Source organism: Melospiza georgiana, chromosome 1 (genome assembly GCF_028018845.1).
Source record: "Melospiza georgiana isolate bMelGeo1 chromosome 1, bMelGeo1.pri, whole genome shotgun sequence".
NCBI classification, from domain to species: domain Eukaryota; kingdom Metazoa; phylum Chordata; class Aves; order Passeriformes; family Passerellidae; genus Melospiza; species Melospiza georgiana.
In genome coordinates, this window is record NC_080430.1 from 103479142 (window position 1) to 103503826 (window position 24685).

General features: G+C 38.9%; 1 protein-coding gene across 4 annotated transcripts in view; it reads left to right on the plus strand.

Moving 5' to 3' along the window:
• The window catches only part of PPP4R1 (protein phosphatase 4 regulatory subunit 1), a 63112-nt gene that overhangs the window by 10151 nt on the left and 28276 nt on the right, over positions 1-24685 (plus strand). For 2 of the 4 annotated variants that reach the window (XM_058019521.1, XM_058019531.1), the window contains 3 exons: positions 4805-4940; positions 9778-9884; positions 23495-23637. In XM_058019521.1, coding sequence (XP_057875504.1) covers positions 4805-4940; positions 9778-9884; positions 23495-23637 — 386 coding nt within the window. The remainder of the gene's footprint in view (positions 1-4804; positions 4941-9777; positions 9885-23494; positions 23638-24685) is intronic. The other 2 variants (XM_058019540.1, XM_058019549.1) reach the window with 1 other exon arrangement.

Sequence of the window (24685 nt, forward strand, 5' to 3'; positions counted from 1 at the left end):
AGAACAAAACCTGCTGCTGTTATTTTGTGGTCATGATATCAAATGTCTGGGCTCATAAGATTACAATTCTTGCTTTACAGTTAAGCAGAAAAATTACTTGCCTGAACAGCAGAACAGAACTCAGTTCTTTCTGCACATAAGTGCTGTATTATCCTGAATGTCTATATGGTAACAGTTGATGTAGAGCATAATTAGTAGCTTATACTAAAATTGAATAAAAGTTTGTCCATTTTAGTAGATATGTCTGCCACATAGTTTTGCAATAGATCATGAGAACTCTTTGGGGATACAGAAGATAAAATGAGAGAACTGTTAATATTAGCTGGAAGTCTTGAATCCTTAAAGCTGTTTGTTTTTCAACTTTCAGAATTGAAAGTTGCTTATTTTTTTTAAATAGACTTCTTGTCACTGAGTTTCTATGCCAAAACAAAGAAGAATATATTTCTGCTATAGGGCTCATAGGAAATACAGAAGAACAAGAAGAATACATATAGGCCTCATTACTGAGCAGTCTGTGGCAGAGAATTGTTCCTGCATTATTAAATAAGAAAAAACAATAGTTATGTTTTCCAAATGTGATTTTGTGCACCTCTCTGTAAAAGATTCAGCATGAGAGACCTTTGTGAAAGATACTATCAGGGTATATATGTAGCAGAAAAACCAACTCCCTTGAAAATTGGCCTAGAGGCTGTGGTTTTATAGGGGACTGAGTTTTAAATGGCCCTCTCTTTTGTTGTTGTATGCTCAGCCAAGCTTGGCAGTGGTTGACTAAGCACCCCTAAATGTAGTGTGCCTCAGCAAGATTGCTGTATGGTTCACATTAGTTAATAACTCTGTCACATTATTGCGTCCTTGCCATAAAACTAGGGGAGCTTAAGGGAAACAGGAGAGCTTAAAGCAGGGAATGTTAATATATATTTTCACACAATACAGTATGGACCAGATGCAAGATAGATAGACAAGCTTGAGCAGCTTCTACAAAAAACACTCAAATGTTTTGACAGGAACATGACAGTGCACAGAGGAGAAGTAACTTGGCTTCTGTGATCCCACAGGAGTTAATGGCAGTCAGACATGGAGGCAAAAGGCAGTGCCTGTGTTGTTATATGGTGCTTCCTTGTGTTTGGCAGTCATTGTGTAGAGTTTTGAAGAGAAACTTGCAAACTTTGTCTAGATAAATTATGAGTGTATTTATTTTGCTCTGCTTTGGTACTTGAATGTATGGAAATAGAAGCACTGTGGTTGCTTTTGACATCATTGTGCAATTGACACCACTTGTGTCTTTGAACTCCTGGGATGGCGTGTTCTGATGGAAACTCCTGTTTTCTCTAGCTCTACTTTTGCATGCTTACATGTGAGCACGTAAGACCGGATTAGAAGGTAGTAAAGGCTCTGCACTAGCAATAGTTTTCAGTGGTGTCTTGTAGCATATATGCTTTCTGTGGATTTGGTCCAGACTTGTACCTGTTTGAAAAAGTGGAGAAAAATAAGAAAATTTACCCACAGTTCTTCTGCAGTAGATAAGTAGTACATGACCCTGTTACCTGCTCCTCACTCTGAAGTGGGAAGAAATTTGTGTGTTCTGCATTTGAATTAGGCAAAATTTTTATGGTTTTGACCAGCATAGAGTTAAATTTCTCTATAATACCTTATCTGGGACAATGTTTTGGATTTGTGCTGAAACTAGTGTTGATTAATCACTGATGTGCTAGTTACTGTTGAAGACAGGGCTTAAACACTGTCAGGACCTTTTCTATTCCTCATGATGCCCTCCCAGTGAATAGGTTGGAAATGTGCAAAGTATCCCCATATAAGGTACTGTGCAGAACTTTATTGCTGTCCCAGCCAAAATCAGTACACTTGTGTTGTCTAGGGGTGTGCCTTGCATTGGTAAAATTCACAGAAGGTCCTGTAGTACTTAGTCAAGTGCTCAAAGCTGGGTGGAAAGCAGAGTAGGGCTGAAGAGGCAATATTCAGTTAACAGCCTTTTTGGTCACTGCTTTGGTGTAATGTGGAGGGAAAAGCACAGTGACTTGGTTAATTGAATAATGCAAAATATGTCATTTTTGCATTTTAGGCAAGGAGTGGTCAGGTGTTGGTGATGGATGTTTGTGGTGAGTTAAGACCAGCATCCACATGAGGGGCTTTGTTGGAACGGGAGTTCTTTGTTAGAATGGACTGTATCTTTTGACTTGCACAGATTTTGTGAAATGAAAATAAGTATGTAATGTAACTGTAACAGCACTTTACTAGAACTGTAATACTTCATGTGCTGATTGATTTATTTTTACCACCCTTTTCTTCCCTGCATTATAGTTGTGTTAATCAAGATGCTGTCATTGGAATGATCTCTTCTGTGACTATGAGCTGAGATGCTGGAATTATTTAAATAATAAATGTTGTTTGGTAGCAGAGGCACATCGAGCTCAATGTAGTGCTAAGCCTAATTTTACAATTCATAAACTCAGCAGAGCAAAATTCACACAATTCACAGTATGAACTAGTAGGAGACATCAAACAGATAAATTGTAAGCAGATGTTTATATTTTTTATCATTGGCATTTACATCTGATATAGAGTGGATTTAGCAGTTGGATTGACTTAACTGGTTTCATAAGACAAAAATTGTAGAAAAATAAATGTAGAGGGTACAAGGAGGAACATAGAACAAGACTGAGGTTGAGAACAGGGAAATGGAGTGAGTAAAATTGGTGATGCGTGTAATGGTCAGCATTTTATTTTTTTGTATTCGTGAGTTTGATAGCTGAGTAACTATTGTCAGCAGTATAGTTATTTTATGTTGTTATTTTGACATAGTTTCTTTATGTTTTTAAATTTACAATATGATCAACAGACACCGAAATAGAAAAATAGGACCCTGTCATAGAAGTAATTTCACTGTCTGGTTTGGAGAGAAAGAGGCTGAGGGGTGACTTCATCACTTTCTGTAGATTCCTGAGAATGGGAAGTAGAGAAGGAAGTGATTTAAGTTTTGGTCAGCCCTGAGGTGGTTGGGCAGTCAGACTGGATGATAGTTGAAGATCTCTTCCACTGAAATAGTCTAGGTGTGAGATGGCAGAACTAAAAACACAGAAAAATCCCTGCTTTCAGTTGGATTTGTAGGTTGAATTAAAGGCCTATGAGCCTGTGAAAGGATGGAGCCTGTTCCTTGTTAACTTAACCTGGCATAAAGTCCTAGCTTGCACTATGAGTTCATTTTTACTCGCCTCCCACTTCCTGCGAAAATAAAACAGATTCTTGCAAAAAGCCCAAACTAAACAACAAAAATTAAACCCAAACAAACCCACAAACCCAAACCAAACACAAGTTCAAACAGTTATGTAAACCTGGAGTTGCTAAACACTTTCCCTTTGTGTTGCAATAGCTTTTTGCAGCTGATCTTTCTTTTCAGCCTTCCCTTCCTCCCCCTGCAGTTTGTTATTCTATCCTCTACCTTACAAATATCTAACACTACTAATTCCCCTTCTCAGATTGCCCTTCCATTTCCTTTGGCTCCTAGTACACTTTCTTCCTTTCTCCCATCTCTTAGATTGTTCTTACACTCTTGCTCTTTCCCCATCACTTTTTCTTTTGATTCCTGGCAAGAATTTCATGTCCTATCAGCAACTGCAAAGTCTGGTCTTTTGTGCAAGGACGGGATCAGTTGATGTCCATAGATTCCCTATGTAGAAAATGGGATAATTACTTAGTTTTTAAAAGGGTGCCATTACCTTAGTTTATGTCTAAAAATATAACTCTTCCAGAGCTCAGTGTTTGTCTTTTGACATTTGAAGTGCTGTAAGGAAGATGTTCGGGCAGTGGTAGCTGTTTATGTGTTCTGAATGTCGAAAATAATGACACACTATTTGGTAAGCAATTTATATAGCACAGCATAAATTTGTGGAAGGTAGAGGACAATAATGTTTTTTTCTTCCTTTTGTAGAGTTCATTTAAAAAAAGTTGTTGTTGGACTTCTAGGTCTGTTTTCTGTTCTTCTCTATTTGCAAGTTATGAAAAGGCATTGCAGGGAGACTAAAGAGTAGGGGTAGTGTAGTGTTGTGTTGTATTTTCAGGACTTGTGGAGGTGACCTTTCCAAGAGGTGATCTCATTTGCAGCCAGAAGTGTGTGTTTGCTATGAGCCCGAGTTTTAGAGCAGTTTTGAGGGCATACAGAAACTAAAAAGGTGATCATTCAAATCTTCATTCTCATGCAGCTCTGCAGAACAGGATTGGACTTCCTTCCACTTCTTTGGTTCTATGTTGATAAATGTTGTATATGAAGTTCCGTGATGATTTGCTGGTTAATAATTATGCAGTAATTGAAGTGCCCATTTTATTTGGTAGCCAGATCTAGCAACATGCTCTGATTTTTTTTTTTACATGCTTAGTTTAGATTTTTCTGTTTTGGAACAAAGTCTTTTTGGTCTGTTAGATCATGTTGTGTAAACTTAGGGCTACCTGCAGCTATGATTTGAGTTTGTGTCTTCAAAAAAAAGCTGACTTTACAATTGGATAAAAGTAATTTGAGAAAAATATAAGGTATAAAAATACTCAGGAAGTTTAGTGATGAATCTTACTTGGGAACTTAGAGAAAATGACTCAATATCCATTTATACATCATCAGTCACACTTATAGAAAAGACTTCATGGGGGCTGGGGAAGCTGGTGGGAACAATGTGATGCAGTTACTAAATACATTGTCAATGGGACCTTGCCTAGATTTCTGTATTTCAGACCAACAACAGACATCATTTTAGTGTCAAACTACTGTGATTATAAGGAATATTTCTGATGTCTCTGATAGTTGGTGTGGATGACTACAGCTCAGAGTCTGATGTGATTATTATACCTTCAGCCCTGGACTTTGTCTCACAAGATGAGATGTTGACGCCTTTGGGAAGATTGGACAAGTACGCTGCAAGTGAGAACATATTTAACAGGTATGCTTTTTAAATGTCTGTCTGGCTAATGGTATGCAAACTATTCATCTGATTCAGATCTGACTGAAGCTAATTTGCATGGAATACAAATAATTTCAAAAAACCCAACACCTTTATGAGACTTCAGTTTCCACCCCTCCTTCTGTTTGCTCATGCACCTCCTATTTAAAAAGAGCAAAATATTAATGATAACACAAAAACATTAGTTCGCCTTTTAAGCAACTGTAGCAAAGGACTTCTTGAACTTCTTCCTTAATTGGAGACATACTTTAGGTTTTTTTGCAGATGCTAACATTCCTGTTGGCACAGGACTGTAAGGTGATAGTAAACTCCATCCATAACTCTGTGTGAAAGTAAGTTTAAGAAAATACTTCATGAACGGTCAGGAGAGCGTAATGAACAGCCAAGAGATTGCCAGGAGAAAGCCAAGAACTTTATTTCAGAATCAAGCTCCTCTGTAGTTTACAGCTTGAGTATTGCTGCTTCTGGTTATTGAAAGTGAACTTGCCCAGTTAATACTGTGTTCTGCATTTTCCCCTTTTTATTTCTGTAATGAGATGCCACTGAGATGGTTGTTTCATTTAAAAGCACAAGTATTTCAGCATACTTCAGACAGACACACATCCCACCCCATCCTCTTGCACTCAGACGCTCTGCACTCAAATGGAGAAATTCAAGCCCATAGTTTATTTTAATTGGAACTGTAAATGGTAACATGATCACAGAAATGTATAAAATATGTTAACATTGAGATTTGCTGGTATTTTATTTGAACATGGTTTAGTTTGGGCTTCAAGTAAGCTTTTAATGAAGTGTGTTTGCTTTAATGCTGAATTCTTAATACAGTAATGTGCAGAAGCAAAGTCTGTGATCAACCACCCAATAGGATAGCCTCTGTTTTGTTGTTCATGGCCTGGGTTTGGAAAGGATTTAGCCCTGTTCTTAACTTAAGTCACGTGAACTGTACTTAAAATTCCTCACTACGTGTGTGAACATACCATTGACTCAAAGCTGAAAATTGCAGAATGGTTTCTCTTGTTATAACCTGCATAAACCTGTATGCACATATAACTTCGGAAATATACATCATTTTCAAATTTTGTTTTTTCCTAAAATCCAAAATTGCTGTATTTTACAATTTAAGATGAAATGGACACTTATGCTACCAGGAGAGAGTTTTTGCATGTTTTGACTTTTCATGGGGAGGGAGGGAAGAGGAGCTTTCAGGTCTCCAGGTGACAATTATATAATAAAAGCCAGTAGGAAGGAGAACAAACTCAAAAACTCAAGTTGTGTATCTTCAGAAACTCAAGTTGTGTATCTTGAATTTTAACCAACAGTGCTGTTCCTAATATCTTACTTGCCCGCCTAAGAAAAAATGGTGATTTCTCGGTATGGATTGCATTGGATATGGGCATGCATAAACTGGGAATCCTTTTAATTGCTCTGTCCAGCTTTCTGCATCCTGTGCTTTCCTACAGGGAAAGGTGGTTGGAGTAACTAGTTTTTCCTGATTTTTTTCCCCCTGTGTTTCCTTGTTTGGATTATTTTTGCTGGTACAAACATGTTTTTTAATCCTAGCTTTCTTTGTAGGCCTATTGTTATGTAGCATTAGAAAATACAGGAAATAGCAAATGATAATTATTAGTGGTATAACTGAGTAGCACTTAGATCACAATAAATGATAGTGACTACTGCAGTCAGTTTATGATGATTCAGCATTAGTCAGTCTCAGAATAATAATAGGGATTTCTGCTAATCAGAGGAACTGGAGCATTTAATATGAAAAAGATTAATTCAATTACATTTGTTTATTCCTATGTCTTAGTATGGTATCAGCCCATCCAATTACTAATGAGTAGTTTAAAAGTTTTAAAATGCTATGATTGAGTTAATAATGTTTCAGTTGTTTCTGGGACCTTGAACCTGCATTTCTGTGGGAGCTTCATATTACACATTCCAAATTCTTGAAACAATCATTGAATCTGGGTAAATTAGGGTCAGATGTTTTTCCCCCTTTAATTGGATGAATTTGCTTTTAGTATGGGAGGTTTTAATGTTTAAGTTTCATTTTAGGTATTATTTCTCTTTGCATTTGGTTTTATTATCCTTTTCTGTCTGGTTAATCGCCTACCTATGCAGCATATTTGCACTCTGTGATTGTATTGAATGATTAAAGTGAAGGGATTTTTAACAACTGCTGCAAAAGTCTAGTCTCCTTTAAGTGGATTCCTTGAGTGCTCATGATTTTTCAGCCATTTGTTCTGAGATGGAAATGAATCAGTGTCTCTGTCCTAAAAAATTTAAGGAGATAAGGCTTGGAAATAGCAATGTCTTCTTTGTTTAAATATGTAAGATTTCTCATAGGGTTAACTGAAAGTGAGAGAGAAGTAGGGAATCCTTTAACAGCTTCCCAAGTGGTGGAAGGTTTTGCTTTGTGACAACTTTTGGTATGTTATGTTTTACATTTTTACTGGTTTAGGTGTTGCCCATGAGCACCACAGATGTTGCCTATGAGAACGGAGGGGAACCTAACAAATATTACAAAAAATTGTTTGTCTGAGAAATAAGGCAAGTGGGAGTCTGGCTGTGGTGCGACTATTGAAGAGGCAGCCTTCAGTTCAGATTTGAGAAGCATCTCTAGGATATGCCTTAATAATCCACCATCACATTGCAGCAAGAGTAGATGTTGAGCAGAAAGCCAAAGCCATCACCCTGGAACACAGAATCTTCTTGTGTCTGGTAGCACTGGTGTGTGTATATACATACAAGGATGATGATTCCTTTTTGCTACTTGCTTTAAAAACCAATTGCTAGTTGCTGGTGCAGTTTGGAGCTTAGGCTTTGTCTCTTTTTGGTTTTTTTGTGTTAAAATCACTTGTGGGTTTTTTAATCTTTATTGCCTTGAACTTGCTTCCATTCCTCATTAAGAAGGCTTGGAAGTGTAGAGCATTCACCAATAAATCTATTTGAATAGTGAGGCAGTTCCTGAGCACAGATCCTTCATTTCATATGAGGAATTATTGCTGCTTTTTCTCTGCAGACCAAAGCACATCTTGGCAGTAGTGCTGTTCACTGTGGTTCCTCACTTGCTGAGACTCAGTGGGTTAGTTGCCTTGTCTCTCACTTTCCAAGACTACATTAAATATGTAGGAGACACGTGTCCACACAGGCTGGTTTATGAAATTGCTTCATCTGTTCCTCTTCTCTTTTCAGAGGTGTCCAGCCCTTTAAAAAGACCAAGTCAACTCTGCTTCTAGGTTAGTGTGTCATGCAGTCTGTTTCCCTCCGTTAGGGTTTTTATGGCTGAATTTTATCTGCATATCAGGATCTCTGCTGAGAGATGTACTTCTGTTGAGTTGAAAAGAGTGAGGGAGAAGAAATTAATTAAAGGCAAATGGTTTCTTCAGTTTGTTTTTTAAGAAGATTTTATACATCTGTATGTCAAAACAGTGTAATTTAAAATAGTTCTGCAACTGGCCAATGTGCAATATTTAAATTACTGATTTTCAGTAGGAGAAAATGTGTGCTTAGCTTTGGGAATTCATGGAAACCTCCTGCCTTTCTCTGATTCCATGGAATTGTGAAGTTCTTGAGCTTCCCTTGTGCACTGGGAATGTAACCATCTGTTCTCTTGTAAGTTGTTGACCAGTGCTCATGTTCAGTGCTTGTAGTGAACACAATAAAGTTTAGGTATGCCTCTGCTCTTTGTCTACAGCACTGCTGTTTGTCAACAGTGCTTCTACCTGGGCTCCATCCTAGGTGTGTTTCTGTCCTTCAGTTCTGGAAATACCTGGCACTTGACACTTGCTCCTTCAGTGTTTTTTTGAATTGCTCCAGGGCATTACTAGATCTACCAGTGTCTTGGACACTCTTCCTTGCCCCATTCCATTATCCAGGGATAATTCTGCTAGCTCTGAACTGACATTAACCCATGTTATCCAGTAGGGTAAGAAAAGAGTTATGCCATTGCAGGGTGTTTTTGAGGAGAAGGTTGATTGCCACACATTCCCAGCTGCATCCAGGGCTGTCTAGGTACCTGATGGGTATGACTTTGTAGCACAGAACCTTGGGGGACAAAAATCCCAAATCTGACTATATCTCATCACTCATAAATTAATCTACAGAAAATTTTCTTGTCCATTTGAAGTAGAACTGAGTTGATTATGACTTATTTCATATTTTCTTAATGTTTCTACTTTACTTAATGTATGTCTCAGGTACACATGGGTTGGGTAGTACGTGTTATTTTCACAGTATGTACCCACCATTCACAGTATATACCCATAGCATTCAAATTAAATTTGACTTTTAAACGTCAACCACTGTTGGTTTAAATGTCAGCTGTAGCACCATTGGTATGAAAATCTTTAGCTTGAGTGTTTACGCTTCTGTGAAATAAATTCAGAGTTCTGTTTAAAAACATTTTAATGATACTAGTGTTACTTTGCTTTGTATGGAACAAGTTAAGGACTTCATAGATGAGGATGGATGGAAGGCTGATTCTGACTTCCTGACATTCAGCTCCTGTTTGCCCACTTAGCAGATGATTATTATTTCTTTTCTTGGTGGCTGGTTTCTCTTATCCTTGTAAATGAAAGGGATACTTTTAATGTTATATTTAAAGCTTACAATTCTTTAAGATTATGCCAGGTATCAGAAGTAAGAATTCCCAAAGCAGGGCTAACTAAACCTACTACAATTTATAAATTAAATTTTAAGTGAATATATACAAAATTCTATTTGGTGTAAGAAACTTCTGTGATTCACAACTTTTTGATTTAGCTGTATTTCTGGACACAAATAATGCTTATTTTTAATCTTTCTTGTAAACTAGGCAAATGGTGGCTCGAAGTTTGCTGGACACTTTGAAGGAAGTCAGTGATGATGAGAGAGATTGTATTGCTGTGTTGGAGAGAATCAGCAGATTAGCTGATGATTCAGGTAGGTAGCACTAAACATTTTACTGGGTTGATGTGGGAAAATCAGAGGTGCTAAAGCTGTGTTTAGCACAGGAGCAGTATGTTCTTTCTCCAATATTCAAACTAGGCTTCTGCAAATTCAATAATGTAGTGTAAAATTTATTTTTCCTAATCATTCCTCAAAGATGACTTTTTTACTATTTTCAGCAACAGATTTACATCCCTTCAAAATGTAGGACTGTAGCTTTCCAACAGTACACTTTTTTGTAACTTTTATTATTTACTTTTGCTACTCAAAAGATCTATATGATTGCTTTAGATTTGTAGATCAAGATTAGTTTCTTGCCTTGAAAATAAACTTGGAAATGATCTGTACAACACTGTCATAAGTTTTGAAAGAATTTAAATGCTGAAGTTGTTCCTTTGCACCTTTTTGGGCAACCAGGTATGCAGGAAAGAGAAGCAGCAAGAATTGGTAAAGGTGCAAATATAGAATCAGAGAATGGTTTGGGTTGGAAGGGACCTACCATGGACAGGGACATCTTCCACAAAACCAGGTTGTTCAAAGGCCCATCCAGCCTGATCTTGAACACTTCCAGGGGTGAGGCATCCACAGCTTCAGGGTAACTTGTTCCTGTGCCTCACCATTCTCATAGTGAAGACTTTCTGCTACCTGCCTTCTTTCAGTTTGAAGCCATTACTACTTATCAGGTCACTACCTGGCTTTGTAAGAAGTCCCTCTCCAGCTCTCTTTCAGGCCTCCTTAGGTACCAGAAGGCTGCAGTAAGGTCTCCCAAGAGCCTTCTCTTCTCCAAACTGAACAGCCCCAGCTCTGTCAGCCTTCTCTCATAGAACAGATTCTCAGTCTCTCTGATCAGTTCCATTACCCTCCACTGGACTCACTGCTACAGGTCTACATCCTTCTTATCTTGAGAACCCCTGGGCTGGATGCAGCACTCCATATGGTGTCTCACCAGAGCAGGGGAGCAGAATCCCCTCCCTCGCCCTGCTGGCCAATGCTGCTTTTGATGTAGTTCAGGATGTGTTTGGCATTCTGGGCTGCACGTTCCTGGGTCATGTGGAGCTTCTCATCAACCAACACCTCTGACTCTTTCTCCTCAGAGCTGCTCTTAATCCATTCTCTACTAACCCTGCATTGGTACCAAGGTTTGTCCCAGCCACCCCAGGTGCAGGACCTTGTTCTTGGCCTTGTTGAAATTCATGAGGTTCACATGGATACACTTCTCAGTACATAAAGGTCCCTGTGGCTGCTGTCCCTTCCCTCCAGCATGTCAGTCCCACCACAGAGCTTGGTGTAGTGGGCAGACTTGCTGAGGGTGCTCTCCATCCCACTGTCCATGTCACCCACCCAGGATGCTGAACCCAGTATTGACCCCTGAGGAGCTCCAGTTGTCACTGCTCTCCCTGTGGACATCAAGCTGTTGACCACAACTGTTTAAGTATAACCATCTAGCCAGCTGTTTATCCACTGAGTGGCCATCTCTCAAATCTGTGTCTGTCTGATTTAAAAACAAGGGCTTAAAAAGATAGTGTCAAATGTTTTGAATAAGTCCAGGTACATGAGGTCAGTTGCTCTTCCGTTATGCACCAACACTTTAACCCCATGGTAAAAAGCCAACAGATTTGCCAGGAGTGGTTTTGCCTTAGTGAAGTTGTGTTAGCTCTTACACATTACCTCCTTATTTTCCATGTGCCTTCTCACAGTTTCCAGGAGCAGCTGCACCATGATCTTGCTAAGGCAGCAAGGTGAGATGGCCCTGTGTCTTCTCTTTTTCTCTTTTTGAAAATGAGGGGTTTGTTTTCCCTTTTCAGGTTGGTGAGAACTTCAGTGGACTGCCACAATTCCCAAATAAAATGGATAGTGGCTTAGCCACTCCTCCTGCCAGTTCCCTCAGGATGCACTGCATCAGGTCCTGTGGACTTGTGCACCTTCAGGTTCCTGAGATGATCTTGAACCTGATCTTCCTTGGTGGAAGTTCCTCAGTTCTTCATTCTCCCAGTCCCCTCCTTCGCCTTCTGGGACTCAGATGGAGAACTTGTAACTGAAGACTGAGGGAAAAACATCACTGAGTACCTCAGCCTTCTCATTGTTTGGGGTAATAACCAGGTCTCCCTCTTTCTTCTACAGAGGGCTCATATTTTCCCTTATCTTCCTTTTATCACTGGTGTACCTATAGAAACTTTTCTTGTTACCCTTGACATCCCTGACCAGTTTTAATTCTTTGAGGCTTTAGCTTTCCTAACCCAGTCCCTGGCAGCTTGGACAATTTTTCTGTATTCCCCCATGGCTACCAGTCCTTGCTTTGCACCCTCTGCAGGCTTCCTCTTTTTTGCTTGAGTTTGTCCAAGAGCTCCTTGTACATCCATGCAGGCCTCCCAGTGTTTTTGCCTGACTAGTTCTTTGTTGGGATGTATTGCTCATGATCTTGGAGGAGGTGATCCTTGAATATTAACTAACTTTCTTGTGTAGCTGTTCCCTCAGGCTTTATCCCATGGTACCTTCACCGAGCAGACCCCTGAAGATGCCAAAATTCTGCTTGTGAAACCCAGTGTAGTGAGCTTGCTGGTGCACCCTCTCTGCAATGAGTAGGAGGGCTCTGTAGACCCAGTGTGCCTGTTGCTAATCAATATATTGAGACTGCTGAGTGTTTAGAATAAAAGGCAAAAGCAAGAGAAAAAATAAAAACAAATGTGAAAGAAAGGAAGTGCTTAAAAAGTCATGGGGAAGTGCATGAAGGGAAAAATGATGTGGTCAGAGCTGTGGCAGAATTCTGGTTTAAAAATTATCTAGAAAGAACTAAGGGCTTAATTTCAACATAGCTAGATACAGTTGACATGCCAGAAGGAAGAAAGTCTAGCAGCAGAACAACAGAAAAGATCTGGTCATTCTTTTTTAATTGTTGGTGTGTTATGAAGATAAATTTGTAATCTTGAATGAGAAGAAAATGTTTCTTCTATTTAACGTCTGTTAGTTTTTCTTACTTCTTCTGGAACTGCAGAAGGTAATGCTTTCCAAGGGTAAAAATATATTCTGCTGATTTCTGTTATTCTGTCACTACTGTCTTAATTTAAAATGCATGGTTTTATTTTTCTGAGGGAATGTCCTTGTTTAGCCAGGAAAAGTAGCCTGTTGTAAGCATTACATAATTGTATTGAGTACCTCTCCAAGGATTCTTTAAAAAGGAAAAAAAAGCCACTGTTCACTTACAGTAAAATGTGTCTTTAATTGAGAACAGTGGCATGCTACTGTTTATAGAGTGCTTTCCTAGCAAAGCTCTGCTTCTGAAATCTGCATTTACAGTTGCCTGTTTGTGTGGCCCTGTGAATAGTTTGGAGCATCAGACACTTTCTGAAGCTCCTCTTCAGTTTAGAAAATAGGACAGATGTGTCCAAGGGAAAATGGCCTCTTGCAGCAACTTGTAGCCTTAGGCTTTTCATTGGTGACCAACTAAGTGTGTCAAATTGAAGTTTATTTAGGCAGAAGTGTAGTGGAAGCCAAGAGTTGAGCTCAAATCAATTTGTTGCCTTTAACGAGGGTGGGGTACATTTTTAGTCAGAGCTGATATTTTCTCAGCGTCAGTAAAAGCAGCAGTTCAGGCTTTTCCTGCACTGTAGAAGTTGTCTCAGATCTGCCAAACTAGTAGTGCTGGATTCTGCAGCTGCCCCACAAATTAAATTTCTGCAAACTGAACTGTGAGTCTTGTGCCTCAAGCAGTTGCAGTATTGGACTTGGCTGGTTTCGGTAAGACAGGTTATTAGAATAGCCTTGTGTTTTAAACCATGTGAAAATTCATTAGGGAGCTTCATCTGCCTTGTATCTTCTTAATATATGGGCTTGACTATTATTCATGCTGCAGCACAGTGGATTTTTTTGTTTTGTTTTGTTTTGGCTTTTTGGTTTGTTTGCAGGGGTTTTGGGTTTTGTGTGTGTATGTTTAAGGTTGTTACTATTAGACTTGTTAATTTTTGTCTTGCTTCTTTCCATTTACAGTATTTATTTTTCCAATTTGTCCATAAAACATAAAAGCCCTTGGAATTTGGATAAGAAAACATTGTAAAACATTGTTTTAACTTGCTTGGTTAGAGCAAGATATTTGTATGGGTAGAGCCCTCCTGGAGTCAAAACTTCACGTTTAAATGTTCAAATAAATAAAAATAAAAACAAACTTAGAAGTCAAACTAATCTATGATAAGTACAAGTCTTTTCATTTCTAACTGTTGATGCTTGTTAGTCTTATGCCAGTTCTTTTCACATTTGGAGCTCTTTGTCTTCTCTTGTCAAATCAAGTCACAGAAAGTGAGATACTTTTCCTATTTTTTCAGTAGTTGGTATAATGAGGTTGGAATTGAGGAATATACCCAGGATATGTAATATCTGTTCTCTTTCTGGGCTACTGATGCTGATTTCTAAAGTAGAGGTGCAGCAGTGAACTAGAAATACCAGCTATCCTAAAGTTGCCCAGAGAGTGCTCTGTCCTGTTAATACCTTGCATTTTCAGAAATCTTATAGTGGGGTTGATGTTTTTCAGACATGGTCTTTGCTTGAAAAACAATCGGTCTCAGGGTTTTTAAAAAATTCTTTAAGTTTGTGGTTTATTGGTTTGGGTGTTTTTAGCTTTTTTCAGGTTTGTTTGGTTTTAATAAACTGGGGCTATGCTGAGACAGCTATTTCTGTGTTTAAAAGCAGGAGAATTTCCAATAATTTTCATTCCTCATCTACTGTGATAAAACTTTAAGAACCTAAATGTCATCTTGGTTGCACTAAATACTATTTAAATGCATAATAAAAATATTCTTTACTAGAAAAATATCTGGGTCCAAATATGATAGTAGGATGGAAGAAAATGATGTGAGTATGGTTTGCTATGATTGATACAACTGGGTAGCCAAGACACATTTTTTGAGGCATCACGGCAAAAGCAAATATCAGCTCTAAAACTGGTTTTATAAAAGCTTTTTGTAAAAAAAAAACCTCAGAGAAAGTGCTTTTGATGGAAATTCGTTTGGACCCTTTGAGTAGAGTTGTAGTGAATTGTATTTTGTGAAAGAGTGTTTTGATTATCATTGTGTCTGCACATACAAATGATATAAAGTGTGCCTTCTCCTGACAGAGTAGTTTGGACTCTTAGTAATGAATTAATTCCAGTTTATACTTGTAGCCTTTAAATCAATCACAACATCAAAATGTTGTGTTTCTACTGGGAAAAAATACCCACTTCAGGTGGTACTGGACATGGGCTGCTCCCAGTGCTGGCAGAACACAGGATTTGCTCTGCCCTGGTGTCATGTGCTGCTCTTGTATGTACATGGCAGCGCAGAACAGCTGTTCCATGGAGGAAACCCATCAGTGGCATTTGGGGAATAATCCCCTGCCCCCAAGGCCCTTACTTGCTAAAGGAACCTATTCTCTGAATGTGAGTTATTTGTAAGACTTCAGTGTTTGTCTTCATTGCTGTAGTTGGGTGTTGCTGTTAAATCTGTGGTTCTGCTGTGGAACTTGGGTGTTTTCAGTCCTAAGCTGAACTTTCCTGCTGTCTTTGGTGCCAAGTTTCCTAGAGTAGTGACAGCGAAGAAAGATACCTTCTACTGCTTTTGAATCTGCTGTTCAATCACTTTGTCATTTCTCTGTTTCTTTAGGGATGTTAGGTATGATTTCTCACTTAGATTTTTTTATGGTGTCTTTGAATCTATACAAGCCAAGAAGTAGTTTGACATATAAGCTCAGTGCTTGGCAAATGTTAAGTTATCCCCCATACACCCTTGGTAGATCAAAAATGCTTATCTTTGTATTAAGATAGCTGGGTCTTCTTCATTTTCAAATGTACACTGGTTACAGGCTTGTGAGAGCTTGAACAAGGGCCTTATGTCTGAGTTATTGACTTAAGTAAATAAGCATAATTCAAATTTTTTTTTTGTACCAGCTAGTGAGTGGCTTAGATGATACAAGATTTCATCATTGTGTGCTGAAGTGCAGTTAGCTGGCTTTGAAAGTTAGCCCCAGCCAGAATGACTGCATTATTGGCGTTTTGCTTAGTGTGCAAGAGGCTCCAGAAGCTTTAAATTTTATTTTCTGAAGTTTCTTTAGACGTGAAGGTCTGTATCTTTGTTCCTAAAATGCCTGTGTAATGTAGCTTACTATGAAATAGATACACATAGGTGTCTTTTTAAATAAATGATGGGGGGAAATAAAATGACATCCTGAAGGGCTGCTGCTTATTTGTCTAAATATAGCCAGCTAGGATGTTTTTCTTCTGAACAAAAAGTAATCTCTTTACTGCAAAGAATCAGTTGTAAATGCAGTTTCCAAAACAACCTGATTTTGAAAACAATTATTAGGCTAATTGGTCATTAAATTTTGAAGCTCTATAATCAGGCTTAATGTGGATGGCCTCACAGCCCTAATTACTTAATCGTGTGCTTGAATGGCTTTATTAATGTAGGTTCAATTACTGCTGTTGGTATTTTGAGACATGCCAGCATTACCTGTCAAACAGCACATAGTGCAGCATTTCATTTAACAAAAATCTTCATATGTAAGCAATATTAATGGGAATGCTAATATTTGCTTTTCTCCAGCTGCATTTTCTTCCCTTCCCCATCTTGATGTTCCAGGATTTTCCATACCTCATCTCCCACCTCGTGCTTTGCTAAGAATTTTCTCCTGAGCTTGATGTAAACTTCTTTTGCCTCTCCATGCATCTGATGGGTGACTAATGGTGACTTTACCCTCCCTCATTAGTCCATGTTCCACTCCTTGCTCTGCCAGTCAGGAATGAAATCCATTTCTGGTTAGTAGGAGCAAAGAGCCTGACTACTGAAGCAGCACATGCATCAGCCTTTCTGCTGGACTCCTAAGCTAAAAGGGGTGGGCTCTGGCTGCAGTGTATTTCCACTTGTCTAGCTTTTATTTTATCTTCAAAAGAGGTAGGAAAGTCAGAGGGAAGGATGAAGTGGAAAATGGTAGAAATCAAAAGGGAAAATACGAGTGTTTGTGGAAGGAAAAAAAGAGGGAAATGGACGGTTACCTTTAGGGAAAGAAGAGGATAGATAAAGCTGTGTCAGGGGACGTTTAGGTTGGATATTAGGAAAAGGTTCTCCACCCAGAGGGTGGTTGGGCACTGGAACAGGTTCCCCAGGGAAGTGATCACAGCACCAGCCTGACAGAGTTCAAGAAGCATTTGGACAATGTTCTCAGGCACATGGTGTGACTCTTGGGGGCCAGGAGTTGGACTTTGATGATCCTTCTGGGTCCCCTCCAGCTCAGGATATTCTGTGAGTCCGTGAAATATTCTTTTACTGAATGGAATTGTTAAGGCAAAGCCATGCACTTACACCCTTCCCTGTTGTTCACAACCCTTAATAAGAACAAAGGGCAATATTATTAATATTCAGGTGTACTTGAAACATCCATAAAAATTGTCAGTTAAAGCAGCTCTAACATCGTCAGTGGTTGTTCTTCATATACAATTTTACAACAAAAAACCTTCCAACTCTTCACAAGTATAGTGGAAATTCACTGCTGCTTGTATTTCAGAATGGTCGTAGTGGGGTAATGAAAGCACTCCAGACTTTTTCAAAAATACTGTACGTTGCTGCAGAATAAAGCATTGTGAAATAAATCTAGTTGTGGGGTGGCTCTGAGTAATGACTTGATTTATAAATAGCTGGTCTGAAGCAATTAGTTGGTATTACACTGTGCAGTTCTAAAATAATCCCTTTATAATTTCCAGTATGCAGCTGATGGTGGTGCTTTACTGCTTATAGCTGAAGTGGAATAGAGAGTGAACTGAAGCCTCAGCAGGGCTGAAATAAACATTAGACATTTATACGTCCAAGCTGAGTGTATGTTCTAGGAGTAGCCAGGTGAGCATGCTGGCACTTTACATGAGAGATGGTGTCAGATTTTAGGGGAAATGGGTTTTTTCATGGATGAAGAAGAAATAGTTCATTACTTCTATGATTTTAGAGTCAGTTTAGGATGTTGATTGGAATGGTCATTTGTGAAATAGCTAAAACAGAGGATTTGTTAATGCAGAAAAAAGTCTGCCCAGGTTCTGTAGATGCTGATTTGAACACATTGATGGTTTTGTGTGATCTGGAAATGAAGAGAGGTAGAACTGTGTCATTTAATCTGGAAACTTTTCCAAATTGTTTAATGAACAGAAGAAATGGAAGCTATTTTCACTGTCTTCTGTAATTTTCTTAATTTTGCTTGATTCCTAAAACTCAGTTCAGTGTAATTCTGTATCTAGACAATACACTAGATATGACAGAATAAAATAAAATGCTAATGAGTAAGGAAATCTAGTATTTTATATTAATATTTCTTTTCAGAGGTTTTGTTTTAACAAATTGCAGGCTTTCTTTTTAGTAGATTGCTACTTTAAGGAATAGATAGATTTTGTACTTTCAAGAGGTAGTTTGAAAAGATCATTTAAAAATACTTCCTCTGCTGAACAGAAAATACTGTTCCAGCAAATGTTATGTAGAACCTAGCTGTACACAGAGATTTTTCCAGACTGCCTAAAATAGAAACTTGACATGAAGCAAAATTCTCCTGGTTTGTTTATACTGTGTGAAAGTATAAAGCCTGGTCCCTGACTATATTGTGCAGTGCAAAAAAACACAGAGTGCAGGCGTATTCCCCAGCTGGATGAGCTCATGCTTTACAAAGCAACTTGTACTTGCTGTGCACTGTTCACTTTGTTGATAACTGCTGGCTTTGGCAGAGGTAGAGTTAATTGTGTTCATAGTAACTAATATTGGGCCATGTTTGAATTTGTGCTGGAAACAACGTTTAAGCTGCCTTCTTCCCTGCCAATGTGAGAGGAATTCATACACCACTCCCATGGGCAGGCAGCTATTGAGCCATCCCCAGATGAAGGGGCTCTGTCACACCTGACAGTGACTTGGGAGCATAAACACCACCATTCCAGACTTCCCCCATTCCTCCTTCTCCCTCAGCTCTGTATGATCAGCATGACACCATGGTCTGGGGTGTCCCTGTGGTCAGTAGGGATCAGCTGTCCTGGCTGCATCCCCACTTTGTGTGTCTCCTGCTGATTGCTGGTGAGGTGGGGTGAGAGGCAGAAGAGGCCCTGGCTCTGTGTAAGTGTTGCTCAGCAATAACTAAAACATCCCTTATCAACCCTATTTCCTGCAAAAATCAAAAACATGGCCCCATACCAGGTACCATGAAGAAAATTAATTCTGGCCAAAACTAACACAATGACCATGCTGTAAATTTGGTTTTAAACAACAGGGAGGTTTAAACTGAAGTGGCAGACGCTGTTATGTCTTGAAGCCTTCTGGAATCCCTGCTGGAGCTGCCACCTGTTTGAGCTAAAGACAAAGCTGAGGAATAGATGAAGGGAATAAGAAAGCACTCTGACTTCAGTGAATTTTTTTTGGCATTGTTGCCTGGGTCTTAAGGAAACGTAATGCAAAAAAAAGCTCTACTGTAACTGCATCAGACTGCAAGATTAGGCTCTATTCAGTACACGCTGGAACATATGCCTCAGCCTTTGGAAGAATTGAGCTCTTATCTAAATTGGTAAGCTTAAGGTTCAGGTTCTTGCATAGCAGCAGTAATTCCCCAGAACAGCACAAACGCCTTTTGATGGCGAATTACGATGTTGTGTTACACAGCCAGTTCCCTACACAGCCCTCCTTGTTTGCTGCTTTGAATCGACCTTACAAAGATCCCAGAGCCGGGTACTTAAAAGTCAGGGAATGTAAGAACTAAGGTGACTTTACAGTTCTAATTCACTCCTGGGCATGAATGTTTCAAATCTTTAATTGCATCGTCTCATCTGCCCGTGTTCTTCACGACGCCAGAGCTGACTTGGTAGCTCAGGAAGCAAGGGGCTCACTTTACCTCTGCAGGTCGTTGGTATTGTTAGGCAGATGACATAAGTGCTGCATAATAGATGAGCCCTGTTCTGAAGGAAAAGGATCTTGTGGTTTTGGTACATCCTGCACTCTTGCTGGAGTGCTTCATAAAGAAATGTATAAATCCTGTTTCACAGCAAACCTCATCAATTTAGGGAAAGGAAGTTTTGCCATTGCTTTATCAGTGGGTGGGCAAACTTTGAAGGTGTCAAAGAGGTATGGAAAGAGTCTCCCCATTTTGAGTGCCTGGTGTCCAAAGTGTGTACCCAGCTCTTGATACACTTAATGCAGAGTTTTTGTTGTCTTTGATTGCAGAGCTATTTCTTCAGCATCAAGACAGAGTTCAGATGGCAATCAAATGAGTAGTGTGCAATTACTCTGTGAAGAGCCTGACTTGAACATTTTGCACAGCTTCCCACTAGAAGGAGGAATAAATTTGCTTTCCCAATATTTTGCTTCTTTCCCTCAGTTCTAGCACCTTCTTTTACCATTGCTTGCTTTCATCATCAGACAATTCTGCTACTTGAGGGAATTATGTGATTGCACAGGGAGATCAATATTAAGTGCCAGTTCTTGCTGTTTAATTATGCTGCTGTGGTGAGGCAAAAGCTGCATCAGCTAGATCAGTTCCTTGATAGGATTTATTGTCTGGCTGCATGAACAGTAGCATTGGCATAAATGGAAGCTGCAGGTTTTGTGTCTGGGAGGGTGGGAACTGCCTGAAGCAAATTTAGAAGCCATTTAAGAAGAACTGCTGCCGTGCATGCAGCCTCAGTCAGATTGATTTTGCTTACTCTCCATCCCCTTTAACCTGGGAAAGGTGAGTTCCTCCAGCCTTGGCTTTGGGCACTGGTTCCTATTTCTTGACCATCAAGTTCCTGTCCTCCTTGCTCAGCCTGATGGTTCCTCATCTTGCTCTGTTTGCCACCTTCACCCTTTTCAAACAAATTGCTCTTGGGAGCAGTTTGCTCAGGTGTACAGCCTGTTTGCCAAGACAATCTCTTGCTCTGCTTTCAGTGGATACTGGGCAGTTGCAAATGGAGGGTGCAAGGCTTCTTTAACTCAGCCTCCTTTGAGCAGGTTGTCACACAGGTGGAAAAAAACCACATTGATGTGTCAAAGTTGGCATGTGAAAGGACTCCTTTCTCAGGCACACTTCAAGCCCATCTTCCAGAACTGAAGAAGCCAGGCCTTGTCACATAAAAGAACCAGAACTGAATTAAATGTCGGAATAAAATAGATGTTTTTGCCGACTTGACTCTTGAAAGCACCCAATCTACTTTGGTTGACTCCCCCCAACACCACCTCATCCTAATGAACAATTGCACCTTCTCTTCCTTGTGTTCTAAGGACTGCTCTGGCAAATTTTTGTAAGGAAGCAAAAGATGAGTTACAACAACAGGAATATTTTCTTTCTTTGCATTAGTATAATATGGAGACTCCAACTTTCAGAATTAATAATCTCATCAACTATTAGTTTGTCCTAGTTACAGGTGCATGTTTTGGTCAGCTGTTACATTTAGTGCTACAAATGGAGTGTTTGATCACGAGACTAGAGTTCAGCATTTTGTTAAGGTGTGAATTTTTGTTAGATCTGCTAAAGCTTGCACGTAGTTTGTATAGTGTTCTTCAGGATCTGACTTCTTCAATATGAACCTCAGGATGCCAGTATTGCTTATGGAGTTTAACCTGCACATGTTAAAGTTTAAAAAAAAAAATGTTTTTCTCCTGTGCACTCCTGATAACATTTGAGAAGAGATACAGAAGAGATTGGAAGACTTTTTAACTTTATTGTCATGAACAGCAAACCTATACGATACTGATTTGTCTGAGACTTCATTTTGTATTTTGCAACTTGTTCAACAACTCATAAACTTTCCAGAGTATCCCTGAAAGTGTTCAAGGCCAGGTTGGATAGGGCTTTGAGCAACCTGTCTAGTGGAACCCCAACCCGCAGGGGTTGGAACTAGATGTTCTATAAGGTCCCTTCCAACTCTGATTTTGGTATGTTTTTCTATAGGAAAAGTAATTTAAGTCTGTAGTGAAGGAACTGGACCCCATAGGCATTTAATTACTTTGTGTGCAGTGATCTTTTCTGTTCTCATTGTTCTCAGTGAAGAAAAGACTGCACACAGCAGGGGACTTGCTTTGTCTTTGTTATGTTTTATTCAGACCTGAGTTTACACTTGTAGCCAGTGTTCAAGAAATCCAAGTGCTGCACACACTCGCCATGTTAAATACAAATGCATGTTGCATGCTTCTGTTTAACAAAAGGTTGTATTTTTAATGAATCATGTTAATTACAAGTATTCCAAGGAGGATGGTTCAGGTTATACCATTTTTGCCTGAACAACTTTTAGATAAAAATTTAGTAAGGCATATGTATCTATCCTGTGACACATACATCTTATTATTTAAAATATTCTAAATCAAATCAGTATAGTTTGAGAGTAACTGATGTTATGCCTTTTTGTAAGTAATCAGTAGACCAGTGGTAACTGCATATATCAGCAAATCCTGAAAAGGCAGAGCTACTCAGTTCAGATTTTTTTTTATCCCCAGGGGGAAGTTAGGCACGTAATAAGGTCCTGCTTCTTAAATTGAATCTGTTTTTCTAATAGTTGGAATTGAATCTACATCTGTATTGTTTCTTTTGCTTCTTCTCTCATCCCCCAGATATATGTGCATATTCTGTGGGGATTAGGATTCATCCAGGCAGTGTGGCATTTCTTGAATTTAAAAATTTAATTAAATATTTATTAAATAATCACCAACTTTGGTGAGAAACACATCTCAAAGGTTTAGCAGAAGCAGCTGGAAAGATGCTTTCGTTTTCCATCTGACAATTACATCAGTAGCCTTAAAAAGCAAAGAATGAAGAACAGGATCTGTGCTTATGGCTAGTTGTCCTGCTCAGTGAGATCTTTCCTGAGAGGCCATGGCCCAGACTCCCACTCAGTTCCTTTCTTCTCACAGTGGTGCCAGTTCTGGGCTGACTTGCTTTCAGCATGGAGGTTTCTGTGAAGTAGGTGATGCTCGTAGGGAGTTTGGAAAACTCTGATGTAGCCATGATATTTTCTGAAAAATCCTTTCCTTAGGATTTTTTTCTCCTGAGAAGCTGAGAGGCCTCAGGAACAAAATGTAGACAATGGTTATCTGCTGCTGTGGAATGCAACAGGTGGATCTGTGATTGGCCCATGTTGATTGTTTCTAATTAATGGCCAATCACAGTCCAGCTGTCCAGACTGTCTCAGTCAGTCACAAGCCTTTGTTATCATTCCTTTTCTATTCTTAGCTAGCCTTCTGATGAAATCCTTTCTTCTCTTCTTTTAGTATAGTTTTAATATAATATATATAATAAAATAATAAATCAAGCCTTCTGAAACATGAAGTCAATATTCTTGTCTCTTCCCTCATCTTAAGACCCCTGTGAACACCATCACATTCTGATACTCATAATGTTTGATGGCTATCTTACACCTCTTCTTTTTTATTACTAAGAATGTGAGATGTGACTTTTTAGTAGTTCAGCAGCAGAGAGTGTACTATCTGGTTTTGTAAAAAGATGTCAAAATGAAGCTTGACAAACACACTGACGTGAACACCTGAGACCATACTTTGTATGTAGGGTACTGTAAGAAGCTTACTCTTGCAGGATCTGGGAGCATGCTTGTAAACATATATTGTGCCAATTTTTTGGTTTTGTTTTGACCCTTACAGAGCCAACAGTACGGGCAGAACTGATGGAGCAGGTGCCTCATATTGCCATGTTCTGTCAAGAAAACAGACCTTCAATCCCTTATGCTTTTTCCAAATACCTGCTACCGATTGTGGTGCGATACCTCGCCGACCAGAATAACCAGGTACGTTTCTTGTAGCTGGTGAAATACTGTTGTGATGCCAAATTATTTAAATTTAGCGTGGTACAAGTGTGTTATATTTTGGGATATAAGAATTTGGAATGGACATGAAATACATGGTACTATAAATTTACTTAAATATTAAAAAAAATCTTCTAAAGAAAATGTAATTACAATTTTTTACATCTAATGTGATCTGTCCTGATTTGGGGCCTTTTATCTGGTATTGTATTCATATGGACAAAATTAGTAATTTAGACAAGCTTGCATAATTAAAATTCTGGCAAAAAGGAATGGTAGTAATGAAAAATTGAGTCCTTTGTATAATTCAGTTTTTAATACCATGATGTGCCTTCATTACCAGTTATTTGTATATCAATCCAATAAACATTTTGGATTGAATTCGTGGTTGGTCTCTCTGCATATATAAGTTTGCTTGTCCAAAGCTTTCTTGAGGCTTCTCCAGTCATTTCAGACTGGACTAATGCTAGTTGAGGCCTTTTTTTTCAATATTTTAGGCCTCTTGAGTTTGTTACTTTTTTCCTTGCCCTTTTCAAAATTTACAGAGTTAAAAATAACTGCCCAACTGCTATTTTTCTTAGTAGTTGTTTTGCTAATTCATGTATAATACAACAACTCTACTTTTGTTTGATGTTCTCCTGCTAGAAGATTCAATGCTAGGTGATTGTTTTCATTGTGTTAACCTCTCTTGAATAGTTCATTGGGCTGTGGATCTCTGAAACAAAGAGCTCAAAGGTGTTTCCAAAATTGCTGCATTGCAGTATATGTAGTCTCTTGCTGTATGTAAAGTTTTCTCTTCTGGTGAAATTACTCCTTTTTGGAGGTAGGGGTTAGCAAGCTATGACGTCAATAATGGGTATCTTATTTTTGCACTTTTTTTTTTTTAATTGGGACTAAGCAGAATTGTGTCTCAGAATTTAAAGGCATTGGAAATAAATGCAGTTTCTCCTTGCCAGCCTATTTCTTGTTAATCTCAGAAAAAGAGGATTTATTCAGTATTAGAAATTTGTTACTCTCCATTAATTGCGCT